General features: G+C 46.5%; 1 protein-coding gene across 5 annotated transcripts; it reads right to left on the minus strand.

Annotated features, from left to right (window-relative positions):
* Positions 1-1,168: 1,168 nt before the first annotated feature.
* Positions 1,169-25,783, minus strand: LOC104696187 (pseudouridine-metabolizing bifunctional protein C1861.05-like). Of its 5 annotated transcripts, none has more exons than XM_010410379.4 (19): positions 25,678-25,782; positions 23,948-24,047; positions 23,305-23,419; positions 21,839-22,013; positions 21,066-21,177; positions 19,962-20,068; positions 19,042-19,168; positions 18,375-18,495; positions 18,027-18,112; positions 16,853-16,980; positions 15,607-15,666; positions 11,855-11,921; positions 10,608-10,702; positions 9,192-9,320; positions 7,616-7,730; positions 6,704-6,841; positions 5,871-6,037; positions 5,345-5,433; positions 1,169-2,374 (listed from the first exon to the last, which is right to left on the minus strand). In XM_010410379.4, exons 2-19 carry the CDS (start codon positions 24,039-24,041, stop codon positions 2,179-2,181), a joined length of 2,121 nt encoding a protein of 706 aa, XP_010408681.2. In that variant the 5' UTR covers positions 24,042-24,047; positions 25,678-25,782; the 3' UTR covers positions 1,169-2,178. The 5 variants fall into 5 exon arrangements, with proteins under 5 accessions (XP_010408681.2, XP_019147913.2, XP_010408680.2 ...); XM_019292368.3 differs by having other exon boundaries at positions 5,345-5,505; XM_010410378.4 differs by lacking the exon at positions 25,678-25,782 and adding an exon at positions 24,463-24,628 and having other exon boundaries at positions 5,345-5,505.
* Between the last annotated feature and the right edge of the window lie 226 nt (positions 25,784-26,009).

The raw sequence follows: 26,009 nt of genomic DNA on the forward strand, positions 1-26,009 counted from the left end.
CACCCTGCAAACACCCACCACAAACCCTCTCCCTCCTGACCAAGCACAGGCTGTGCTTACCGTGTCACTGTTGAACTTCCCGTAGTCCTTCAGGTGGTGGCTCAGCCTCGCGATCCTGCTGCGGGAGGGCTGCAGTGGGAGCCCCCAGGGCTTGCCGGGGATAACCTGCTCCCCACTGCCCAGGAGGGCTTTGGCCGTGGCCTTGCTGGGGGACCTGGAGCTGGGGTGTGCCTCTCTCATCACTTTCCATGCACTGGCCAGAGGATGGCTCCTCTCTGAGCCCTGCCCAGGCACCTTGTTCCCTCCATCTCCAGGTGGCCAAGGGACTTCTCCAGGGCCCCCAGCCCCTGCCTGCCTCTCCAGGTTGCTGGCCTGGCTCCCCAGCACCCCAGATGGTGCTGGGGCTGAGCACAGCAGCACCAGGAGGAGCATGGTGACTGTCAGTGCCTGGACCTTCATTCTCAAGTCCTGCCTTTGCTCAGGGTCCTCCTGCCTGGACAAGGCTGTCGGAGTCAGTAGCAGAGGTGGAAGCTGCTTTTTTCCTCTGACTCTGGATCCAGCTGAAGTAATTTTTATAGTGCATGGACATACCTTGGGGGCACAGCTCTTTTCCCCCGCCCCTGCTGTGTCCCACCTCCCAGCTCGCGAGCAAACCCAAGTGCTTATGTGGGCCCCATTCCCCCTCCCTTGTGTTCCCAAACATCCTAGCACATTTCTGCCACAGCCACCCTGTGCCAGGTACACACATGGGTGAGTGGCATCTGAGCACAGAATCTTTCAGCTAAACCACAGCTGCAAGCAAGGTCTTGGTAAAGGGAGAGCTGATGGTAAATGTTTGTGTATCTGATGGAAGGGTGGCAGGCTCGGAGGGAAGGAGTTGCTATGAACCTGGTGGAAGTGGTCTTGGGTAGAGGAAAGGCACCCAGGTAATGCCTGCATCCATTGCAGTAGGAGCTCACTTGTTAAACAGCAGAACCCCCCAAGGACAGTGGTGAGAGCTGCCCTGTTCAAGGTTTGGTTGACTTCAGTGCCATGTCAGAGACCAGGGATCTGCTCCTCAGCCAAGGGGCCTCAGTGATGGGTGGTCTCTGGATGAAACAGAGGGAGACTCTGTACTTCAGGTTGGCTATCAGTCAGGTTCAAGAACCAGCTGGCACCAAGACCCAACTCTACTAGAAATCAGTTTTAATGAGTTTCAGTGTTCACTGATCTGTTGGCACCTGCAGCTGCATCCTGTGCACATTACATGCCTAGAGAGAGAAGGTGACTTTTCCTCACTGCTTCCATAGGAGGTGTCCTTGCTCCTTCTGCTCTCTTTCACTTCAAGAAGGAAGGAAGCCCCAAGCTCAGAGGAAGGTGTGTGGAACAAGGGGCTGTCATCTTTTAAAGGCCACCAGCTGGTCCCTGGTCACTCTTCTTTACTTCGTCTTGCCTACTTTCTCCAGGGGCATTGGACTTGAGAGCAAGAAGGTGTGGTGTTTGCTGGCTGGCTTGGGAAGTCCAATGAGGTTATCCTACAGTGTCCTGTTCCTGCCAGCTGCACCCTGCCACAGGTTGTGGTCCATGGGACCTCTTGGATATGAAAGGGTAAAGCAGCAAGAGCAGATGTTGCTGCTGGGCCCAGCTAAAGAGACATGGTCCTGAAGATCCCGGAGTTGATGACAGAGGAGCTACTGTGATAATGGACAACAGTGATACAAGGTGGAGGAAGAGAAAATTCCCTCAATAGAAAATCTAGAAGGCCTGGAGGTCTGAAGGACCAGAAATCAGATTTTCATTCCACAGAAGTTCCCTGGGTTGGGGCCTCCTTCCCTGAGGGTTTACTCAGGACCAAAACAGATGAGTGTTCTGTTAGAGTGGGTGAGATAGACTGTCAATAGACAGTGCACAGAAGAACCAAGCTGTGGTTGGTTGTAACTCGCCAAATAAAAATAAAAAAGAAAATAAAGTTTTAAAAAGGAGAGGACACAACAGAAGACAAAATATAAATGTGAGCAGTGCAATATCAGTTATCACCAAATGCACTCCACAAAAACTTCACCTTCCAAAAAGTACTGACACAGAAAGTCCTGTGATCAGAGCCCAGCTTTTGAGCTCAAAGCTTAAAACACAGTCCTGTTCCTGGAAATAGGAATGCTGGGAGTGCAATGAGGTGATAGATGAGAAAGCCACAGTGTTCTAGTCCATCTTCCACACCTTCACCTCTGGCCAGCTCCTGCTCTTGACCTGCTCCTGGTTGACACTGGAAGTGCTGATTTCTGGGGAAATGGGCTCATAGGAACGGAGAGACAAGCTGGCAGCCAGCAGACCCATCCGGACACACGTGCCTGTGTCGTGTTTAGCAAGCATCCCTGCAAGGATTCCTGCCATTAAGCTGTGGAGAGAAAGAAAGGTGGTTTTGAACATGGCAGGAACAGCTTTGAACCCAGGAATGTGGCTGATCATCTGTAAGGGCTTTCATTTGGACTGCAACTAGCACTTACAGGAGCAGAATATGTCACATAGGAGGGCTGAGGTTATAATGAATGGGGTTTGCTTTTTCTACATCTATTTTTGCATTTTTTGTGCTTCTCATCTGAGATGCTGAGGTACTTCTTCTTGCATTATATTTTCTACTCTCCTCAGTTTTCCAGGTGACGTAGGAGAAAAGAAAGGAGCCTAAGAAGGGAAGAATCCGATTTTCCCTTGCTCTCTAGTTATTTTGTCACTTCTCTGCTCCTTCTCGGTGTCTTGTTATATCCTCCTTATGTTGGTGCCTCCTCTCCCCAAAGGATTGAATGGGGTGAGAGATGAAGTTTCCATATCTATGTGAGAGGGACAACATGCACAGCTGGAAAAAGAAATCCAAAGCTGAAATTACATTGGAAAGCCATATTTTTGGGAAATATTTGCTATGTTTTTTCATTTGAGATTTCCCAGTAAAAATGATGTGAGTGCAGTGTCTGGGATAGATTGGGAGCAACTACTCTGTTCACAGCAACTACTGTAACAATGTTCAGAAGCTAAGAGAGGACAAAGGAGAAGGGAAAGAGAATGGAGAAGACAAGCACATTTTAGAGGAAGAAGCAAGGACAGGAAAATGTGATGGCAGGGAGGATTAATAAGCACATCTATGGGGAAGGTAAAAGGAGCCCTTACTTTGTGCTCCACCTGATTATCTCAACATCTTTTTATCCATAACAAAGGCACAGAAGATTATGACTTTCACAAAGTGTTCAATCTCTCAACAGCTCCAGGAGTTGAGAGTAAATATTTGGGGGAGCATCCCCTAGCAATGCCATGTGTGGGCATGTGGTGTTAGGTTGTCACGGCAGCCGGGGGCAAGGAGCAAACAGACACTGCACACTTGCTCAGCTCATGGGCAGATCTCTGGAGCTGTGGAAGAGCCACAGGCTGGAAGGGAGGCATGAAGTGCCCTGGGTCACTGTTTCTGGATTGCATTGTCCCCTGACCAGTGCTTCTAAAGTATGAAGGTTCACGGGGACTAAGCTGGGGAAGTGTTACATTTTAGGTATTAGGAGGAAATTCTTTACTATGAGAATGGCAAAACATGAACAGGTTACCCAGAGAGGTGGTGGATGCCCCATCCCTGGTTGGAAGGGGCTCTGAGCAACCTGATCTAGTTGAAGGTGTCCCTGCTCATTGCAGAAGGGTTCAAATGAGATGACCACTAAAGGTCCCTTCCAACCCAAACCATCCTGTGTTTCTAAAATAGTCCTTTGGAAGTGCCACCAGGCTGGGCTTGGGACACGTTACCAGTTTATGTGTTGCGAAGATGGCTTGTATGGCAATGCAGTGTCCTGGCATTTCCAGCCTGTTTTGGCACTCTTACACTGTAGAACAGGGATTTGTGGAGTTCAGGGGAGCAGTTGGGTTTATTAGTAAGAAAAACCCTGGATGAACAAGGGGACTATGAAAATTCCCCCACATGGCCTTGGGGACTCTGGGGAGAGGAATTTTCAGGCCAATGTTACTTCAGGAATGGCAGCAGCAATGGGCCCCTGGCTTTCATACAGGTTTGGAAGGAAAAACAAGCTTCCAAGTTCTCCAGTATAACTCAGTGGAGGTGGTTGGCAGTGGCACATTTTATCTCACCTATGGTCTTCCCTTGAACTTTATAAAGGGAAAGGAACCCCTAAGAAAGACATTTAGTTTACATTAGCCTCTAGAAAAAACTTGTCCTGCAGTAAGGAGTACTTGTGTTCTGAGCAGGTGGTGCAGAGGGGAGGCTGTGTCCCTGAACGGGCTGGCTGGGGACACCTGCCAGAGGTAGTGAGCAAAGCTGAGCTTTCCTTAGGACAGGCTGACCCCACGAGGCTCCTCCAGCCCCAGTTCCTCTGCTGTTATTACACCTATTGCTCCAAACAACCCTTTGGTCTTCTTTGGAGAAGACCAGCTTGCAGCTGCAGTCAGCTCATCTCAGAGGTGATCTGGGACACAAGCAGCATGTCCTGGTGTTAAGCAGGCTAATCATCTTGGCAAGAAGTTATTGATTGATTTTAAGTAAAATATTGAGGATTCTCTATGTTAAGAAAAAAAACCCAAACACAAAAACCTTTTCATTCTGCCCACTGATTAGAGAAAAAAGAAGAGTTGCTATGTTGAGTTATTGGTAGGTAAGAGTAGAAAGGAAAAAGGAAATATCTGTCCCATACAGACTATTGGTCTAGCCCAAGGCAATGAAAGGACAGAATCAATTACTGCACCTATGAAGAAAGAAGAAAAAAAACCAACCTGACTGCTACATACAGTTTGTCAAGTTAACAAGGAGCATAATAAAATATTACTCTGACAGACTGAGAATTGATCACTGGGGGTAGGAATAATAGCTGTCATTTCCCACTTCTGTGTATGGCATTGTGTGAACAGCCAGGCGAATTATACAGCAGACTCTTTTGAAGCAAGAGCTTCAAAATTGCCAGAGGCAAATGCAGAACCTGATGAAATGCTTTTACAGGGCCGTTTTAGCTCTTGAGTGGCAGTTCCACTTCCATTGGAGAAGTGTGGAAGTAAGGCAGTTAGTTAGTAAGACAGCTTTGATGTAAGGTGGTTTACTTTGCTTTTAGCAGCTCAGCCCGGAGTAATTCAGAATTCTTAGATTGCCAGGAAAGGCTTGGATCTTGAAGAAAAGCAAAACTAATAATGGCAAGCCTGGCTTCCAAGATGCTTCGGGGGACGTTTTTAGCAAGCTTTGCAAGGAATCACTGTAACCAGCCCTGTTCTCACATCCTTAGCGTCTCTTCCTCAAGCAGCAGGGTGTCGTTACTTTTACAAGGGAATTTCAAAGGAATCCGATCATGGCCCTTTCACATGCAGCTGGAGAGGACAAAGCGGTGAGCGATACCTGTCACCAGCTCCTGAGACGTTGACTATCTCCTCCCTGCTGATGGGGATGGCGGGGTAGTGGGCAGCACAGAGCCTGGCAGCAGCAGTCTGTGGGGGGAGGGAAGGGAAGTTAGTGGGAATTGCCCAAGCTGATAAGGCCTGATGCGCCTGGTGCCAGATCTGCATGGATGACAAAAAAAAAAAAAAAAAAAAAGAAAAGGCTGAAAAAAAGGCAATAATCTTTTTTCACACTTCGGTCATTTAAATGAAGCTTCCTGCAAATGAAGCTCGCACTCATGAATATTCACATAAGCACATTTAATTCTAGCTGACTCTAAACACTGCTGCTAGGAGCCAGCAGTATATGGACAGACAACTTGATTTTCTTTCAGAGCTGTGTATTCCACCCCCCCAAACACATACATTTTCCAGCAGTGATGCTATGTTTCCCAGGATTGCTGCCATGCCACCAGAAATAGTAACAGTGCCATATGGTCCAAGAAAGAAGCAATTGAGAGCTCAGAGTTACTTTTCCATGCCCTTACCTGTTCTTGAGCTCCTGGATAAAGCGAGATGCTCCCTCCCAGGCTCTTGCCACACAGGAGGACACCGTGAGCACCGAGGGTCACCACCACACAGTGCAGGTGGGCCAGCAAAGGGCAGGCCAGGGCCACTGCAGTCTGGACAACATCCTCCAACCTGGATGGCAGCTCTTGAGAGAGAGGGGAGGGGAAAATGTGCTATAATGGTAAAGGTCCACAACCAGCCTTTCTGTGGGCTGACAGCCTATTTATGAGCACTTCTACTACTATTTATAGGCACTTCTGAAATGTGGTTGGTAAAATTTTTTTTCTTTATATTATTGGAAACATGGAATTCTCCAGAGTTAGACTTCCACACTGTACTTCTATGCTGAGGAACCCAGCTCTCAAGGGACTAAGCATATGTCTGTAGAGATCAAAATTCTGTCTTGAAGAATGGCTTCCTTGTCTTAATGCTGTTGGATTTCCACCTGCATTTGGTGGGGTGTTTCATTTCTGCACAGGGTGGTACTGCTGGGACAGGTGCCCTCCAAACATCATGTTTCAGGGACATTTTGACAAACCAGATACTGCTCCTGTTTAGGTGATGAAGTGAGGCAAATGGGATCTCTGGTTTTGGGCAAGGAGCTCTCCCAGGCCTGTTGTGGTCTCTGATAGGTCATCAGTCCATACAGCCCATGCAGAGATGGCTGTAAGGGGCAAGACACCATGAGCACTTATGAATCCCCACTGTGTTATAAACCAATTTGCTTGTATTATGGACTGAAGCAGAAAATGCTCTTCTCCAGGATCTAGGTTATCTAAAAGTCTGACTGACCCTTCTGAGCATTCAATACCTGCTGGCAGAGGGTTCCCGAGGGTCTGATTTATTGCTCTCAGCTCTTGCAGGTTGGGGGAAATGTATGTGAGTGCTTTCCAGCTGTCCGAGAGGAAGGGCTTGGAGGCCTTGTTCTCATCTGTTGGCTCATAGCACACTTCAAAAGAACAATGCAATTGGTTAGTTAATTAATTAATTAGTGGCTCATCTCTGCGTCAGAGCAGGATGCAGCGTAGAACACTTAGAATAATTGGCACAACTGGAGTTACACATTTAAACTATTAGAAACTTAAATATTATTTCCCCCAAACTTGGGACAAGGTTTCCCAAGGTTTCCTTCTCAGTGCTCAGCAATGAGACAGCTGCTTCTGGCCCTGGATGATATAATCAGACTCCACTTTTATTACTCCAATTAGCTGGTGTTGGAGCCTCTGCCAGGTTTTTAGATCACTGTGTCCTTCTTTGGGACTTGATTTTAAAAAGGAAAATGTAACTCCAAAGGTTTAGGAAAGGTCCACAGCATACCAGTGGAGGGAGGCATTTATTTTATGGGAATGGAAGAGAATTCTTCTCAAAAGATGCTTTAGCACTTTTTCTGAGAAGCAAACTATATTGCTTCTATCAAACTGGCAGAAGTGCTCAAATTGCCACTTGTCTTGAGATTAAAAGGCTCAGAGAGCAGCATTCCCTGGCCTTATGGCAGTGCTCAAGGGCTTTACCAACTATACTTCAGGAAATGTGGTTCAGCTGCAGAAACAGGAAAACTCAAGGGAAATCAGAAGTGTTTTATCCATTTGAAGCAGAGTAGCAGAGTACAGAAAGAGGTGCTGAATAACCCGGCATGTCAGACAGTAATGGATGTCTCCAGCAAGCAGCAGGGGTGTGCCTGGGCTGTCTTGGCACACGTGCTGTGGGGGCAAGTTCTCCTTACCTGCTAGCTGGTGCTCTCTAGCTAGCTGGCAGACGTACTGAATAGTGGAAAGAGGCACATTTCCATCAATGCAAATGAGCGGGGCCTGACACAGGTTCTCCTTGAACTGGGACACCTAGTTAAAATCCAGGACACAGAGGAGAGACAGCTTGAGTCATTGCAGAGGGACAAAATCATTGCTAGTCAGACTCGATGTAGGATTTTGATTTGTATTCCAGCCTTTAGGTGCAGGCATGAACCTAAAAGAGTGATTCCCTAAGGAAAAAGGATTTTTCCATTTGCCCCATCTCCTCCCCTTCTCCTTCCCCTGCTCCTGGCCATTAAGAGCTGGACTCAGTTGGCAGGGCCGCTCCAGCAGAGAAAGATAATCGCTGGTCCTCACTAGACCACTACAGGGAAATGGAATGCTGCTGTTTAATGCCACTGCAGGATTCCCTGGGCCATGCCTGGCTTGACTACACCTTTGCTTACTGTGCATGTGATCTGGATGTCCTCTCTGCACAGTGCCTCCTAAGAGAGGTTGTTCAGCAGAGTGTTTTATACCTGGGCCCCACTGAATCCCATAGGGATGGGGTACAGTGGAGCAGTGGAGTAGGGAGCTGCTGTCCTCTCCTTTGGCTCTCTGAGGCTGCACAGCCATTTGCTGGGATGCCAAGCCAGTGCTATGGGCATTCCAGCAGCATCCCCCCATGTCTCTGCCAGCCCTGGTGGAAAGAGGGGCTGCCAAAATGCACTTTGCAGCACAAGACTGGTTCGGAATTTCCACTAGTCACAGCTGCTTTGTAGAGCTCAGGAGAATTAATCCCTCATGTAATGGTTTTCTGTGCCAAGGCTTGGGGGAGGCAGGGTGGGGATGGAAGTGGGAGCAATGACCATATTTTTCTCTAGGAAGGCTCCACCTCACGGAGATGCCACTGGTAAGTAAATTGCACTTAACTTCCATGTTGCTGTCAGTCATGAAGCGCAGGCTTTTGTTCTGTCGATAAAAGGTTGAGTAGGAAAGGAGGGTGCAGTGATGGGGCTTTCACTGAATCACTCCTTAATCACTGCTGCCATTATGCTTCCCTGATGTTTTTGAATGTTTGGATGTGCTGAGCAACAGTTTCTGTTGATACAGCTCAGCATGTAGAAACAACAGGGATGGTGGGGAGGGGATGGAACAGGAAGACTTGCTTTAACCAGTGTTCTGTCCACCTTTTTTTCTACTTTTCCTGAAGGGGTGAAATATAATTCCTGTACGTGGACCGGATTTATTGCTGGCTTTAAGGTGCAAAATTATAAGTTAGCTTGGACAAGTTAATGAAGAGGATTCTGGCCTACATATCATGGATGATGGTAATGGAGATATTTATAAACCAGAAACAGATAGAAACTCCATCTGGGTCAGCAGCAACAGAGGGCTCTGGTAGCTTTTTACGCTGCTATGGCAGTGGCCAGTGTCTGGGGTTAATGTCAGCCCATCCCATGTCCCTCTGCACAGCCACTCCCTCCTGGTACAAACTTCACCCGTGGCCCTTTGTCACAGGCCCACACTCTCTCTTGTAAGAAAAGCTCACAAATCCAAGGAAGTGCATACATATTGCTCCGTTATCTGGTGGTGGATGTCCATGTCTCCCAAGCCGATACTGAGCTCCCCAGCACTGGTGATCACAGCACAGTAAGAGGCTGTGCTCTTCCCCTCCAGCTGAAGGACGCCTCTCATGTCCTGGAACACGGAGGACAGTTACACACCGAGCATGTTGCTCTTCCCTGCCACACCCGGCTCACTCTTCCTGTGCCCACCGGGTCTCCAGCCCAGCTCACTGCTCTCCCTTGGGACAAGCAGCATGTCAGAGGTATCTCAGTCTAGACAATGCTGGCACATGGCTATTTGTTAATGTTTGCAATGCAACAAATGCTGCAGGTTAAAGCAATCCTTTAGTAAATGAGTGGCAGGTCTCTGCTGTGCAGTTTCACAGGTTGTGTCTCCTGTAGCAGAAGAGTGGTCTGTCATGTGGATGGAGAAATGTATCTAGCTCAGGAGCTGACAGAGCAGCTGGAGGTTTTAGGGAAATGGTGGGAATGTGTTTTGTTACAGGCAAGGATTGCTTGGTGGCTGGCCAGCAAGTCCACCTTCCCTTGGGGGATTGCTCACTTGGATGGCACAAACTGTGCTGTGCAGAGAAGAAGCCATGGTGAAGCCTTTATAACCCAAAATGGGGTCCATGTTCTCATTGCTTCATTTGCCAAGTCACTCAGGCAGCCAGAACTAAGGCCCCATGGGCTCTGTTTGGATCTCAGGGTCACGAGGGCACTGGTAAGAGTCAATGACCTTGACCAGCCTCACCTGGGGGCTGCACTCACACCCTGCCTTGCCTTCAGTCCTGCCTTTTCTCCATGGAGCTGCCTGATGCCCTAGGTTAGAGCTGCCCTCCTGGCTGTTTTTGTTCCCTGCTGGGGTAGTGATATTCTGTATTGCTGTCCTGGGGAGCTCCTGCTGCTCCCAGCTCCCTGACTGTGGACAAGCTGCTGCTGAAGCCAAGTATTCCCCTGGGGCACAGGTAAGAGGTGGATGCAGCTCTGCAGAGGATCCTGTTCCTCTGAGCTGGGGAGGTGTCCAACCTGCAATTCCAGTCTCACATTTTCTCTCTCTTGGGCTTTTACCAAACCAGGTTAATTTTGGCAATGCTTAGCGCGTCCTCAGGTTCAAGGTTTACACATTTCTCGCTATGTTTAGCATTCACTAGAACTGCTCATGGTTGCTCCTGATTTACCTCTATCTCCTCCAAGCACCACTTCCTGGAGCTGAATTCAGACTGCAACGTAAATCTAGCCTGTGCTTTGGAGGTGGTTCCTTGCCTTCTAATTGTCTGTAGCTAAAGAAGCATGGAATCATTCCTACTCTTAGCCTGATGGAAGGTGGCTCTGACATCTGCCAGGGTTGGGAAGAATTTGCCCTCTGTGTAATGTCATCTCTCCCATGTTTCTGAGGTGTCACCTCTGTGCAACGTACCATGTGGTGGCAGTAGTGCAGGACAGACTCTAAATGCTCATCCTTCCCCACAGCTGATAAAAGGAGAGGAGCTTGTCCAAGACGGCTTAAACAGTCTAAAAAGCAAATGGAAACAAAAGCTATTAAATCCACCAGAGTACTGTGAACACAGTGACAGCCTGCGCAGCATGGGTGTCTCTAGGAAAGCCCTCTCCTGAAAAACTTAATTCTCATCAGTCCTTGCCTAGAAGGATGTTCAAGATGAAATTGAGCTGTAGCTGCTGCAAATGACTGTTTGGGGCTGAGTGAGGTATCCTACAGAGAGTTGAACCAGCACCCTGAAACTTAGGATTATTTGGAACATCTGGGAGGGGAGGAAAAGAGGGGGAAGACAATTCTGCTCTTTTCTGGCATCATCTCCTTCACCATTACAGGCATGTGGGTTTTCCCACACTGCTACTGAGCACAGCACTTTCTGGTGCTGGCCCTCCACACTGCTGTTCCCACCATGGTATCTTACCAGAACCACTGAATCTGAATGCATTAATGGGAAACCCTTCCTCCTCTCCTCTCAAGTTGCCACAGATTGTACCTCTGTAGGCGGCATGGGTATTTTGATTTTTTTTTTTCCCCACTCAAGCTTCTTCATTAGTGATCTGAAGTGACAGTAGATTTGTGTTAGGAGATTGGGAAAGGTCTAAAAGATGGAATAATCCTAAAATCTTTCTGTAATCTGTCCCTGTTAACTTCAGTACAAGAATATTGGTCTGCTGCTGCTCATGGTGGAGCCCCAGGTATTGTGTGATCCTCTCCCATTGCCAAGGAATGTACCCTTTTCTCTTCTACAGTAATGCCCGTACCCCACTTCCTTTTGCCCATGGTATGTGGTTTATCATTTTGGAACTGTGATTATTCCTTTCAACTTCTGGCTCTAAGCATGCTTCTATAGTGACTATATCCTGGCATTAATTAGTCTGAGGCTGCTCAGTAGTCATTGGAGACGCTGATGCTTATTTCCCTTTGATTCGGGGTTACCGCACTATGTGCTAGTTAACTTCAGATTTGTGGACCCTCCTTTTCCCAATCTTCACTCCCTCCCCTCTTATTTCTTGGAATGGGCCCTGCCTTTTCCAGGCAGTCTGCCCACTGGTATATTGCCTAATGTGTCCCAAATCTTGTCAACATTCACCATCTCCTGCTGTTGAAGGAATACCAAAGGACAAATCACAGCTGGCATGCACCCGCAGGCAAACCCAAGCACCAGGCACCTGCCAAGTTCCTTCCAACACCGCCAAAGGTTCGTCTCACTCTTCCAGCATTTGTTTGCCCACCACCCTGGAAGAAAAAACTGTTAATTGGCAAAACTGGGAGGGCTGCTTGGCATAGTTGCTATGTTTCCATTATCATGTGAAGTTGATATTGCTGAAATATAGAGCAGCAATAAGAGGGAGCAGAGGGCATCCAGCTCACAGATTGAGGGCAATACAAACTTCTAGAGCCATCTACTGACTTAAATCTCCATGACAAAGGCCTGCTTTCAAGGAGGGGAGACCCACTTGACCACCCCATGAATTGCTAGTTTGGTCTCATTTGCTAAGACCTCCTAGAATGGCTACTGAATGTTTCAGTCAATGCGAGCAGCCCTCTGAATTTACCTGCTCACAACAACCTGGGACTCCAAAGTTGCTGGGGCTCTGCCTTCCAGGCCACTCAGCTCCCACCTTAAGCAGTTTGTGGGAGTTATTTATTTATTTATTTCCCTCTTTGAATGTAAAATGAGATTTGTTATCTTTGCTGTACTGCCTCTGTACTTTATTCATGGAAGGATCTGTTTCAGAGACTGAAGGCTTTTTCTCTCACCCATTGCTTCCCAAACATCTCTCTCATTAAAAATACCCTTCTTTTCCACATGTGCGGCTATCAAATTCTTTTCTCTTGCCTCTGCCTTCCACTCCTCTGTCCATCTGCCTCTTTGTCACAGATAAATTGTCAGAACGCAGGCAATCGTTCACCCATCTCATTTCAATTCTTCTGCCGGAACAATTACATCAGTAAGTGCTCAGATCAATTTGGGCTTCATCTGACTATCAAATGGTTTTAGAGCTCTTGTTTCATAAAATCCTGAAGAACGTTTTCCATGTCTGAAGACAGCTTGCCACTGGCAGTCCTAATGCCTGTATGCAGAAGCTCCTGGCCCAGTCCCTCTGCCCTACACCAGCCCAGGTGCACAAGAACACCCCTGCACATACACATTTTTCTTGCTTGTTAACACCACTATCTGTTCTAACCAAGAAAATGTATTGCCATCTCACTGTAAGACATGTCCTGCCCCCAACCCATCACTGTGCTTGGGCATTCTCAAAATTCATACTGAAGCTCCCCTAGGACTCTTCTTCCCCTGTGTGAAGCTGCACATCTGTCCTTTGCACAGATGCCTTTTCCTGCATCCAGCCCTGTGAGAGGCTGCTCTCCCATCTAAATATGATCTTTTATTTCTCTCCTCTGACTTCCAGGCTCTTTTTATTAGCTCTGACTCTCCCCAGTTCTGTAGTTTGTAAGACTTGGTGCTAATTTTTGATACCTTTGCTTTTCTGTCTGGCAGTTCTCCAACCTGTTTGGGCCACCTGAGCAGAACTGCCTGTATATAAGCAACCTATGGCCTTTATCCATCCTGGCACTGCTTGTCACTCCTCATTAACACAAATGCCCCTCCCTTACATTTGCTTGCGCTCCCTGGGAATTGCCACTGGTACTGTTGGGAATGAGGATATTTCCATCTGCATCTGTAGCCTGTTGAGAGTTGCAGATTTCAAAAGCAAAGTGAGCTTGGCTATTTTAATTCTGAAGCTCACTCTGTAATACAGGCAGCCAAGGAAAAAAAAACCCAAACCCCAGCACCCCAAAATACAAAGCAAGGTGCTTTTTTAGGCAAGTCAAACAACACGGCTTTGAACACTGGCCACTATTTCAATCTTAAAAGAGGGTGCTAGCTGCCATCAGCAATAAGCACAAGCTGCAGTTTATGTAATTCCATTATCTGTGTTTTAAAACCGATGCCTGCAGGAATGGTGAAAATACTCATCAGCTCCTTTTGCTGCCTGGCATGGTGATCCTCTCTTTTAGTTCCCCCTACACCCCAGAGGCAGAGTTTCTGGGGGGGGTTTATGCCAAGCCTTGCCCTAAGAACAGATGTAGCAGCCTCCTGCTCAGGGATCCTGCTGTGGGTGACCTCTGCCGTTGTACAACCCCAAAGGGCCTAAAAGAAATGAAGATGCTAAATCTCTCTTTAAAGTAGCAGGTGGGTACAGTGAGAGAGAAACCAGCAGCTGGCTTTTAAAGAAAAAGAAATGAGCAGCTCTCATCACACCTTACCAACTCAGCTGTAACTCCAAGTCTGAGTGGTATTCAAATACCTCTTCTTGGGTTTGGGTGGGGCTGGCTCAGATTAAAGAATTTAGGTGAAAATGGTCTTGCTAAAAGTGATCTGAAGTGAGGCTGGGCTGATGCTTTCTGGCAAAGTTTCAGAGAATTGAGAAAGTCTCTGGAACTTTCTTCCATGTCCTAAGAGATTTGAATTCTTAATGTTAAAAGGAGACTCTGCTCAGTTTCTGGGTATCTTGAGAAAATTATAACCATAATGCTTTTTCCAGCAACTTTCTCTCAGCAAAATTGTTCATCCTTCTCAGCAGGTCAGATAGTTACATATTAAGCATTTAGCTTCTGGGTAGCCTTGAAAGCCATGTGGGAATTACAACCAGGTCAGAATACTGCTGCTTTCCTGCTGAGACCGCATGAGATGTGAGCGGTACCCAGTGCTCTGCAACAAATCCAGCAGGCATAAAGGTGGGATCTGCTGGGTGCCGAGCTCTTTGAAAAAAAAAAATCTGTCTTTAAAAAGCTAAAACAGTGATGTTGAGAGGGGCTTTTTCCCTGTGCAACATTAAAAGCCTCCTTTTTCTCTTGTCAGCTGTTCCCAGCAGGATCTACACTGATCCTTGGCCCCCTCACCATGCTGTCGGTGGTCCAGGGATCTGCACTCGTGTCTGACGTGCCAAGGAGTGCCTATCCTTCCTTGGACACAGCTCAGCTCCTTGTCCTGATGGCTGAGTGTGGGCTGTGTATGGTATTGGTTACATCACAGCTGAAGCAGTTGAACCTTTGCTTTTCCAAGCCTTTATAACCAGTGCCACAGCATGTTTTACCCTTGACCACTATAACATTGTTTGGCCCCTGTATCATTAAATAGCCAAATTCCTTACAGACAGCTTTCCCTGCACATTTTCCCTCTCTGAGTGAGAGGACTTCACAGGCTGCCCTATCTGATGGCAGAAGCTTCCTGCCTTGGCTATCATCACAGACTGATTTGAGACACCAAATAGTTTTTGAGTAAGCTTCACCACCTCAGTCGGCAGTACTTCATACAGCTCGACAAAAATCGTACAGGCCATGCAAATAGCTCTCATTTGCATGGGGGAGTCCCAGGTTTGGTCCACTTTAGCTTCTTGTTTGCTTCTTGTTCAATCCAAACCGAGAGGAAGGGGGTTCTGGTAACATTCAAAATGTTCTATTTTTTTAAAGCTTTTTTTTTTTCTTTTTTAATGGGGGGGGCAATGTCTGTGCGTGTATGAGACTCAAATCCTTCATGCGTACTCTGCACAGAGTCTTGCTCCTATTCATCCTGCTTTCCATAGCTAAGACAGCCTCAGACAGCCAGAGCTGGCTTTTACCTGAGGGTTTCCTCCCTATGGGGAGATGGTATGGATGACACATTGTTTTGTCCCTCTCTTGAGTGTCAGGGATGGTGATTTTCACCATGGGGACAGAGTAGGTCAGGATATATCGCTCCATTATCCACCTAACCAACCCCAAACATGCAGCATTACACCTCCCAAATGTGTGCATACACACATGTGGATATCATACATGGATAACACCTTCCCCCCAACCCCTTTGGCTTGGCAATCCCGTAAAAGTAGCTGGAAATACATTGGTGCTAACAAAACTACTGCAGATACAGTACCAGGATGTCAGGGTTCTGTGCCTTGGCTATAAAATCAACGTTGATACCTCCAATCACCACCTTTAAGAGGGAAGAAAAAGGTAAAAAGTGGTTGGAAGGACTTCAGGAAAAAGTTTCCAAGTCTTCTTTGCTTTGCCTAGTCACTTTTCCCACCCTCTTGAAAGCTCTCTCACTTACAGTGTAAGGGCCAGTGCTTATTTTGAATAGCTAGACACAGGTTTGTGCAATCCCAACCAGAAAGAATCAAAATCTCTTGTATTTGTTGCTTTCTGAACTATGCCTGCTGACAGCCAGCCCCAGCGTGGCAGGTGGGATGTTACAGAGGACACACAGGGATGCTGATGGTTTCTCTGTGTGATATACCAGGCCTCAGAAACATTCAAGCACTGGTGTGTAAAAGAAAAGAAAATGGGAAAAAGTGGGCAGAAAAATGCAGCCCTTTCTTGCAAGCTCCCAGGAGAAACTGCCATACCCAGTGACACTTTACAGATCACTTCTTTTATTGTCCTTCAAAGCCAGAATAAGCAGTTCAGCTCCACAAACAGGAAGTTTCCAGATTCTTTGGGGACATACAGCTGGTTTTTTTCTCATCAAATGCTGGGTTATTGCCTCTGGAGTCACTGCCCTCTTTTATGTTGACAAATCCTATTGCAAACGGGTTTCAGAAAATCTTTCATGTCTCTAAAGACCACCAGAATAGATTTCCTGTAAATTACATGGCATGCAAAAAATCCAAGAGAGTGAACAGAGTATTAGGGTTATAGTAGATCTTGTTCAGGATGTGCTGTAACTCTTGTGATTTTGTCAATCATGAGCAGGAGGCCAACAAAAAGAGGTATTTATAAACATTTATGGCTCAGCAGCTCAAAATATCTCTCCCCACCTTCTTCCAGGTCTACTCCTGTAGTCACAAATTCCCTGGCACTAAGAGCAAAAGAGCTGAAGCTGTACGTAAGGGCACAGTAAAAGGTGAAAAGGTGATTAAAGTTTTAACGGCCTTGATGGCCTAAGACTTAATGAGATTAGGCCATTGTCAGTGTTTACTCCTTGTAAATGTGGATAGGCAGAGGGAGAGAAGACACTTATTTTTGAAGAATAAAAAGGGAAACTAAAGGGAGAATGTCTGAGAGTGTGAAGGAGAATGATTAGTCCCTGGCTGAGTCACCTTTTACTTTTGGGAACAGATATAAATTTATCTTGTGCTGTCAGCAGAGAGGCCTCATTTGGAGACCAGCAGAGGACTCACTGGTTGGGGTGGGGTCATGTTCTCTCCTCGTCGAGGCAGGTTTCCCTTCCTTCTGGCTTTCTGTAGTTTGCTCAGGGCCACTGCAATGCAGCTGCCCACTCTGGCATTGTTCTGGATCAGTGCAAGGTCTGTTTGGCATTTCTTTGAGGAAAATTAAAAATACCAGCGAGTCTGACCTGTTAGAAGCTTATGTAGGAACTGTTTAGAGGGAGAAAGCAGGAAATACATGCTGAGACTTGATAGGTTTGAATCCCCCATACCATAACCCTTTGGGGACAAGTATAGTGGGTTACAGTGCTGCATGAAAACTCTGATTTTTCTGTTGTTGGTGTTCACCTTCTTCCCCCAGTGTCCACAGAGAGGAAACCTGTCTTTGACAGGTGGGGAATAGAAGCAAAGGCTTCACGGAGAAAAGAGAAGTGTGTAAACTACAGCAGAGAGCCTAAAAACCTTAGAGGATCTTGGTCAGCTTTTCCAGAAAGAGATACCTACTGAGATTTTGCCAACTCACTATAAGCAATTCTTTTCTAGCAATTGCACTGGGAGCAGAGTATCAGAGGCTTTGGAAGCCCTACTTTGCGGCTGCATATAGCTCTTATATCCAAAAATGCCTTTACCATTCTGCCCTGATCGGTCAGGTCTCTTAGAGGGCTGGCAGCAGAACCTGGATGTGAATCTGGCTCTCCCAGATTCCCAGCCAGTACATCTGCTTTCTCTTGGCTGTGCAATAGCATTCCTCCTCACCCAGGGGTGTTTTCCCTCCAAGCTTCTCTTTCTCTGTACCCACACGGAGTGTTGGATAAGGCAGTGTGATGTGCAGCACAGCGCTCTGGGAAGCCCAGGGACCTCCCAGTGTGCAACCCCAGCACAGACAACAGTATCCAGAGATTCCATCACAGAGCAGGCAAGCTCTGGGTCAGATGTGAGGGATTTCTTTGGGCTCTGGAACACCTGCCATCTGTGCTGCCCTCCAATTTTTAATGGAAAAGGGGATGAAGACAGTAAGGATGTTCCTGAAAAATCCGGATGCAGGTCTCATCTATTTGCAGACCTGAAGTGTTTGCTCCTTGCTAGATTGTCAATAAAGTGACAGTGTTTCCTACCAGGCATTATCAGAAGAGATAGGAAATACACTGGAGTACTTTCTTTTCCCCCCCATTTAGTAAAAGGATACTGGAGTCCAGTGATTTCCCATCAGTTAATTGTGTGAGCTTCTGTAACAAAAAGGGGGTCACTTCTTTGCCCGTGATTCCTTTGGACCTTCAAATATAAAAAAAAATGCCCACAGATGAGCTGAAATGGCATCAGAGGAGAAGCACCGTTGCCAGCAGATACTTTATCTCCATAACCACCTACCATAACAAGTCCTGTAAACAAGCTTTGGGTTAGATAAAGCTACAGTCATGGGCTCACCCATGGCCAAGGTTAGGCTGTGCTACGGCTGCTGCAGCAGCGTCCCTGAATTTGTTTACTTCCCCAAGACCGTGGGCTGAGCAAAGGAAAGGCTTAGGTTGCTTCTCACCTGGCTTGGCTGAGAGCTTGCTGGATGGCCTCCTCGATGGCCTGGCCCTCGGCAGCTCGCTCCTGGGGACAGGGCACTGCTATCAACACCCCACTGCTCAGGCCCAGCCCCAGAGCACTGTCTGGGAGAGGATGGGAATACTGTTAGTGACACTCCTTGGAGAAGTCAGGTGCTGAAGGACAAGGACAGAGGAGAATGGGCACAGGGTGTAGGAGGCCTCAGAGGTCAAGCTCCAGTTCTTAGCTGACCAAGATTAGGATATTCTCCAGCTACCAACCAATTCTCATCTGCCTATTTTGAGTATGGCTGTACAGTAGATGGAGCAAAGGGTTTGTTTTTTTTTTTAAACTGATCCCCCTTCTAAAGGCCCAGAAGCTGTTTTTGTCAACATATTATTATGCGTTGCTTCCACTTCACTAGGGTGAATAAAACATGAATGAACATGCCAAGCTGGCTGCAGCTGGCTTGCAGTTTTATTTGCTGTAAAGGCTGGACCTCTCTGCTACTGTATTTTCAAAGCACTTTTGATGCAGGAATGGGGGAGGTGGGATGGAATATTTTTCAGGGCAAATTTTTCTGCAGACTTAAAGAAAGTGCCTCATCCAGGGTGATTCTTGTGTCCTTCTTTTCCAAGACCTTACATGGGCCTTTGCCACGTGAAACACACCAATGAGTTTAGCTGCCTCCTCTTCATCCCGGACCTGATATGGTGCTTGGAAGCCACTCTGGCGTGAGAAGAAGGCTGGGAACTCTCTTGATTCTCCAAAGGCAGCCACGCAAACACCCTGAGTCTCCTGCAGCAGTGGAGGTGAGACAAGCAGGTGATCAGTGGAGGGAAAGGGGAGCCAGTTAAAGAATGGGACTTCTTACTTCTACCCAGAAAGAAACTGCCTTTCTTTGGAACAGGTCTTGGTTATTTTTATACATCCTATTCTATTCTATTCTCTCACCAAGAGCCAGACATGGTAAGTGGCTAGATCAGATCTGGCTCACTGAGGCAGGGGAGGCATGCACATCCTTTGTGTGTGCTTGGAGCTGATCCAAAGCCATGCAGCTGTCATTGGCACCATCCTGAGTCCAAGATAACACCCTGGGATCTGAAGATATGTCATGAACTGACAGGAATATAAAAGAGTTCTGCTTGAGATTGAGAAATATCAATGTTGGCTGTCACACGAATTGCTGGCTGTGCTGGTTTCCAACATGCCAAACCTTAAAAGGTGACTACTGAAAATCATTCCCTTTTTAATTCTGATTTTATTTTAGTGTTTGATGGATCTAGCTTCCCTGATCCATCAGTTTCTGGGAGCATCATCCCAGAAAAGCAAATCTCATGCCAAAGTAAAAGGACATGGCTAGCACTACCTTTGACCTCAGCTGGAGCAGCTGCTGTAACAGCCCCTTGGGCATGGTTAGATTCATGCTAGGGAGCAGCCAAGGACTACAGAACTGTAAATATGGCTTCCCATCCTCTCAATAGCAATTTCTGAAAATCTTTGGCTTAGGACCCATCCCAATGCCACTGGGCACTCTGTGCACAAAGAACAACATTATCTGCTTTCGGACACCACAGCCCATGCTACCTACCAGATATTCCAGTGTCCTGCCAATATCAAGGATAGACTTGGCTCCTGCAGATATAACAGCAACTGGAGTTCGTCCTAGCTCTGTCAAGTCAGCACTCACATCCAGAGCTGTCAAGGGACAAGCAGCATTGTGTTGGTGATTGTGGTGTGCTCCAAGCTGAAGAGATCTGACCTCCCAAAAAGCCATATATGCCTGGGATGTCACAGCCTGACTTTATAACTGCTTAGATCCTTAAGCAAATATTAAAGGTTTAGATTGTGCCTTTAGGTGTTGAGATTGAAAGAGGTATTGACAAAAAGAAGTCACATGGCTAAGGGCAGAGGTGCAGCCTTGTACTCCATCTCTTGGCTCTTTGATCACATTGATAAAGAGCATGCAAAAATTTGGTAGAAAAGAAAGAAAAAGGTGTTGTATGGCAAGGATGAAGTTCAAGGAGATGGAATATCATTGAAGTAGATTTTGAGTTTGGAACTGACAATGCTTGCAAAAAAAGAAAGTACCACAGGAGTTGACCTCAGGAAAGTTCCTGTTCTGGAATTTACATCACAGCTGAAAGGGATGGCATATGACAGGGCACTGCACTTGTGCTGTGCTGGAAATATATATGGCTGAGAAGAGAGAAAGCACTTAAAAGCCACAAATACACAGCCAAGACTGGGCCATTTTCCAGAGAGGAGCACACACCTCTAACACAGAGCACACTCTTTTGTGGCAAGGCTCTTCTCCTCCTCAGCTGAGACAGCTGATAACAACACTGTGCTTGGCAGCCAGTATCAGGTTATCCAGCCATTACAAAGAGGGAGAGGCGCAGTCAGCTCCTGTTGCACCAGAAAACAGTATCAATATAACCCCGTGTAAGCAAAGGATAAAGAGAAACTTCCACCCCCTTAACTGCAGGAGACAAGTCCAGGGCTCAAGAGGAATATTTTGAAGCTTCTGGAAAGGTGACATAAGGGAGAAAACAACCACAGTTGTCATAGATCAAGAAGAATTTTAACTTTACTCTTCTGAACAGACAGTTACTGTAGGACCAACTGGGAAAAAGAAGGAATTAAAGAAAACTGTAGCAACAGAGAGAAAAGTAGAAGGTATTGATGTTCTTACTGTTCTCCCCATCCCGATGGACACCTCCTATGCCACCTGTCACAAACACGGGAATTCCTGCTTTGTGTGCCGCAATCATTGTTCCAGACACGGTAGTGCCACCAGACAAACCCTGTCAGGGAATAACCAGTCACAGTCAGCACGCAGGGTGACATGGAGAGGCAGCTATGGCTGTGGTCTGCCACACAGCAGTGTGAGCAGCTGACCAGTGAAATTCTAACATAAATATTCTTTTAGGCAAAAAGGCAGAGGAATTCACTTAGGAGTTGGACTCTGTAATCCTTGTGGCTCCCTTCCAACTCAGAATATTCTGTGATTCTGTGAATCATCTGTTGTCCCTGCTATATAAGCCATTCTTGCCCTGACAGCAAAGGCCTTTGCTCTCCAGGGTGTTCCACGGGCAGCTAGTTGCACCTTTAGCTGTCCCTTTAAGCTTGGGATGGCCTATGTGTCACATAGTTTACATGCAATGTGAAAATGTCTTATCATGCCAGTAAGAATATTCTTAGCCAAGTGCCCATGGCTTGCCAGCACATCCAGAACGACTTTTCAGGAGCCCTATTTCAGGTATGTTATTCCCTCATTCTTCTGTATTTTGACTCTAGTTAGGAGCACTTTTGCGCTTACCAATAAGATACCACTTTCCATGATGTTTCTGAGAAGTTTAAAAGCCAGCTGGCTTGAAGCTGCAGAGCCCTATACTGTCACTAGAAAAGCAATAGACCACTACACTTCACTAGGAAAGACCACCCTAGAAAGTCTGCACACCATACCTGGCTGAGGACAAAAGGAAAATCTCTGCGAGACACTTTAACTGCGTTTTTACTGCTTGCCAAGAACTCGAGTTCCTCGTCTGTGAGTCCCACGTGGATTTGGCCCCTTAAAATACCTACAGTGGCTGGCACTGCTCCATTTGTTCTTACAATTTCTTCCACCTCTCTGGCCATGCTAAAATAAGATAAACAAGACAACAATCACAAAATTAGGGGTGCAAACAACCGGGTGAGAAAACTGTCATGTTTGATGGCCATCATTCACAGTTCTTGTGATTTCAGCTACGTCCTATTCCTCTTGTGTCTGCCTCATGGCAGAAGTCTTTGCACTTGAACTTGCAGAAGTGAAGAGCTCCCATTTTCAAGGATGGCAATGTCTGAGCTCTGCACTTCATTTTTGAGAAAAATCATTTGGTTTACTAGCAAATCTGGTTGTACAATAGACTACTGAAAAGAGAGAACTTCTCAAAATAGAACTTTTCTGTATCTTTTACCTGTTAGTTCTCTGACATCATAGACCTTCACAGAAACGCCAGGTAGTTCAAGTCCTGCTCAAATGACCAGGATATATTTTTCATAATACAGTCAGATATAGAGTAATAACGGTGCCAAAAAGCTGCTGCCTTAGGGTACTCCACGGCTGCAGGCCAAGTCTTTCTAAGTTTAACAGATTTTGTACTTGATCATTCATACACTATCTTTTTTAAGAGGAGCTGCTTCTTCTCCCCTTCTGAGCTATCTGGACATATGCTAGGCAATCTTTAACTACTGAAACTACCTCTCCCCCAAACCCGAGGCTTTAGAGCTTCATTTTAAGACCGAATGTCAGGCAGAATAATGGCCAGGTAAAAAGCAAGATGGAAAATCAATATCAAAACCTTTCTGTGCTTTCTGGAAGCAAGGATGGAGGCGAGAGTGCAACGATTTCTGGAACTGTAACACAATGAAACATGAGTCTACTGAAAATTGATAAATAAAGAGAAGAGGTGTGGGGGGTCCATTCAGGGTCCAGAAGACAGTGAGAAGGGACCAGGAGCTCTCACAGTAGCTGCTCTGAGTGGGTTAAGGAACAGATTTCACTTTTGTGTTTCAATCCTCTTTGCATTACAAAAGAGACAGGAAAGGAAACTGCAGAGCGTTTTCAGTGTCTGTACAAACCATGCAGCTGAAAAGGCTGATAGCTCTCTTTTAGAGCAAGTGGTGACATTATCTGCTGCTCCATTTTAAAGGAAGAAGGAAATTTAAGGTGTTGGATAAGGAGATAACTAGGCTCGGCCATATTCCTCCTTAAAAGTCCAAATACAATTGTTTTACACTTGAGCTCATCATCTGCTTGCCTAACGACCTGACATTTCCATTTGTTCTTGCAACAGCTTTGGCTTGACCAAGAATAGTGATATCAATCCAGTAAGTTATGTGCTTCATTCTTACAACTTCACTGAATGAGGAACATCAAAATCCACCACCTCAGATTCAGAGGATAGGCCATGCCATGTGTAATGATGGTGCTTTCCAAGGCTACAACCGGTCTCCCCTCCACCAGAGCTTCCTGTACAGAGGGATGAATCCTGACATAAGCACCTGGGGATAAACACAGAAGAGTGAGTTATTTGTGTGGGTATTTGCAGTAACTACGGAGCTGTTTTATAAAAAGCAAACTGTCGTCATCACAACAAATTTATCCCTCTCTTCAGCTGTCCTTTGGGGTGAATTTACAAATAACTTTAGGAAGACTAAAGCTGTGTTTTATCTAAGTGAAATGTGTGCAAAATATGTCTACTGTTAATATGAATTACAATCCTCACCACCATCACTGAAGGATCCTCTGCCACCATCTTTGCAGTTGTATTGTTACTGGCTCCAGTAACATTACTTGAACACTACTGTGAACAAATGAGTCCTGCAATCATGCCTAAAGATGGGAACATGTTTTAAAAGAGTGGAAGCACCAAGGATACCATAGTAACTCAATATATTTTAAGACTGTCGTACACCAAGGCTCTTGTGGCTCTTTGCTGTGCTCCGAGAACACTGCCAGCAAGGTCTCTGCTGAATTCAGATGAGGAAAATGCTTTCCACCCAGGAACTGTTTCAGAATGCACTACTCACCATGCAGAAGTCTTCTCACCTGGGTGGTCCCACGTGCCATGGAGGACACATGTCTTCCCAAGCTGTAGGTTGTCTTCCTAATCATCTTGTGCATATGGTCCTGAGATAACAGATGCCAGGTGAAAAGGAAAGATGCAATTTACCAATGATGTGACCCTGAGAAGCTAAACATATGAGCTCTTGCCTCGACCTTGGAAGGTAGATAGCCCTTGCCCAGGAGATTGCCTGGAATCTCCTGGTGTTTCCAGTATGAACCAGGGTGTCAAAACAAAATGTTAAGCTACAGAAATGGAGTTGGAACGGGTCAACCGGCCCATTGTCAATGCTGGGCTGAAATCATGGAGCAGAGAAAAGGATGAGGAGTAACAAACTAGGGAGAATTCTGAAGTAGAAAACCTTTTAAATTCCAAAGTGACCTGCTCATGATAGATTTCAGGCCCAGCCACTGCCACCTCCAATGTGAAAGGTCACAAGGAGGAATCTACAAGGCAGAATAGTGCTATAGGGATATGAACCTGGTTTTTGCCGGTGTCTAGGAGAAAATAAGCAGCTCAAAAAGGAGCTGAGAACTGACAAACCAGACTGGAACTGCAAGGAGGAGAGAGAGCAGCTTTCCCTAGACCGGGAGTGCTTTATGCAGGCTCAGGTTACATCATCCTTCTTAGCGCAGTGCCTTGGAAGCAGAGCGGCAATTCAGCCCCAGCAACAAACTCCAGAACTCCTCTGGTCTCTTAGCAACTCCTTTTCACTCTAATTAAATTCATTCCCAAACAGAGAAAGAGGGGGAGAGAGCTGTAAATGTTAAGAGAGTGGTCTGGTCTGAGCCTCGGGGCAGTTTCACTCAATGCCTGGCTGCTTCACATACTTTCCCTGGGCTTTTGGCCATATCCTTCCAGTCTCCCTGTTCCTCACCCCTTCATTAGGAGGAACGGATTGCCTTCCTCAGTCCTCTGTACCTATTGATAATTCAGATAGCAAATTAATTAAAATACAGTACTGGGTCATGTTACAGTTAGCAGAATATAGCTCTGCTCTCAGTACAGTGTGTGGCACTACAGCTATACAGAAAATTCTCATACCTGGGGAGAGTGTATTTGCCCAAATCTAAAGACTTCAACTATACAGGACAGCTTGGGCTGTGTTATTTAAGAAATGTGGGACTGGATCAACTAGACACGACACACACCTGACTGAAACACTAAGATTTTCCACTTTCCAAATCCTTTTTGTGCTAAGCTCAGCAGCTTGAGCTGTTCATGGGTTCATGAAAATGTTCTGGTATTGCTCTGTGTGTGCCTACACACCCCTCGCTCTCTGGGGCAAAGTCAGCTTTGGAATAAATTCATTAAGCCAGCCAGGGATCTGCTGAGCTGCTCGAGTTGTGCTCTGAATTTTAACAACCCCTCAAACTCTGAAGCACAACAGCCAGGAATGCCCAAGCTGTGCTGGCCAGTGGATAAAAACCAGCTGCTCACCACCTGAAACCCAACAGGGCTGAGCTGATATTCACGGGAAGCTCGGCCAACATTCAGCCTGAGCTGGCTCAAAGATTTTTGAATCTTGGCAAGTTTCGCAGCAAGACCCATACAACTTTTTGCTTTGTAACCAAATTTTGCAGATTCATAGTGCAAGTTTTAGGCAGCTCAAGCACAGAGCTGCTCTCCTCCCACCTCCCCTGTGACCCCTCCAGCATATCCAACCTCATGGAGCAATGGCCTGGTGTCCCTTACCTCTGGGTGTCCGTCTCGTGGAGGGAGGCTGGGTGGGTACTGGAGCGGTGCCTGGGCAGCCCTGGGAGGAGGTGGAGGAGGGGGTGCGCTGGCCAGAACTCCTGGCCAAGAGAGTCTATTTATTATTAACCACAGGCACAGCTGAGCTCCACAACTGCTCCCTGCCCAGGGTGCAGGGGGCCATTTCACAGCAGGGCCACGAAAGCTTCTGTGATTATTTTTGTTCACGCAGAGCCAGATTTCCCCCTTGCTCTTTAAAAGACTTTTCTCATTTTTCAGATTCCTTTCCTATTAGATTTTTTTTTAATCAGTGAATTCCTTGCTCTCTAAAA

This window comes from Corvus cornix, chromosome 1A (assembly GCF_000738735.6).
Source record: "Corvus cornix cornix isolate S_Up_H32 chromosome 1A, ASM73873v5, whole genome shotgun sequence".
In the NCBI taxonomy this organism is placed as follows: Eukaryota; Metazoa; Chordata; class Aves; order Passeriformes; family Corvidae; genus Corvus; species Corvus cornix.

Bases quoted from the DNA above. Each gene is read 5' to 3' on its own strand.
- LOC104696187 (XM_019292368.3), bottom strand. From the start codon at position 24,041: ATGCACAAGATGATTAGGAAGACAACCTACAGCTTGGGAAGACATGTG. The intron at 11,922-15,606 runs GTACTGTATCTG...TTTTTCTTCCAG, and splicing joins CACAGAACCCTGACATCCTG to GGTGGTGGGCAAACAAATGC. The intron at 10,703-11,854 runs GTGCCTGGTGCT...TTTGCTTTTTAG, and splicing joins TGTTGGAAGGAACTTGGCAG to ACTGTTTAAGCCGTCTTGGA.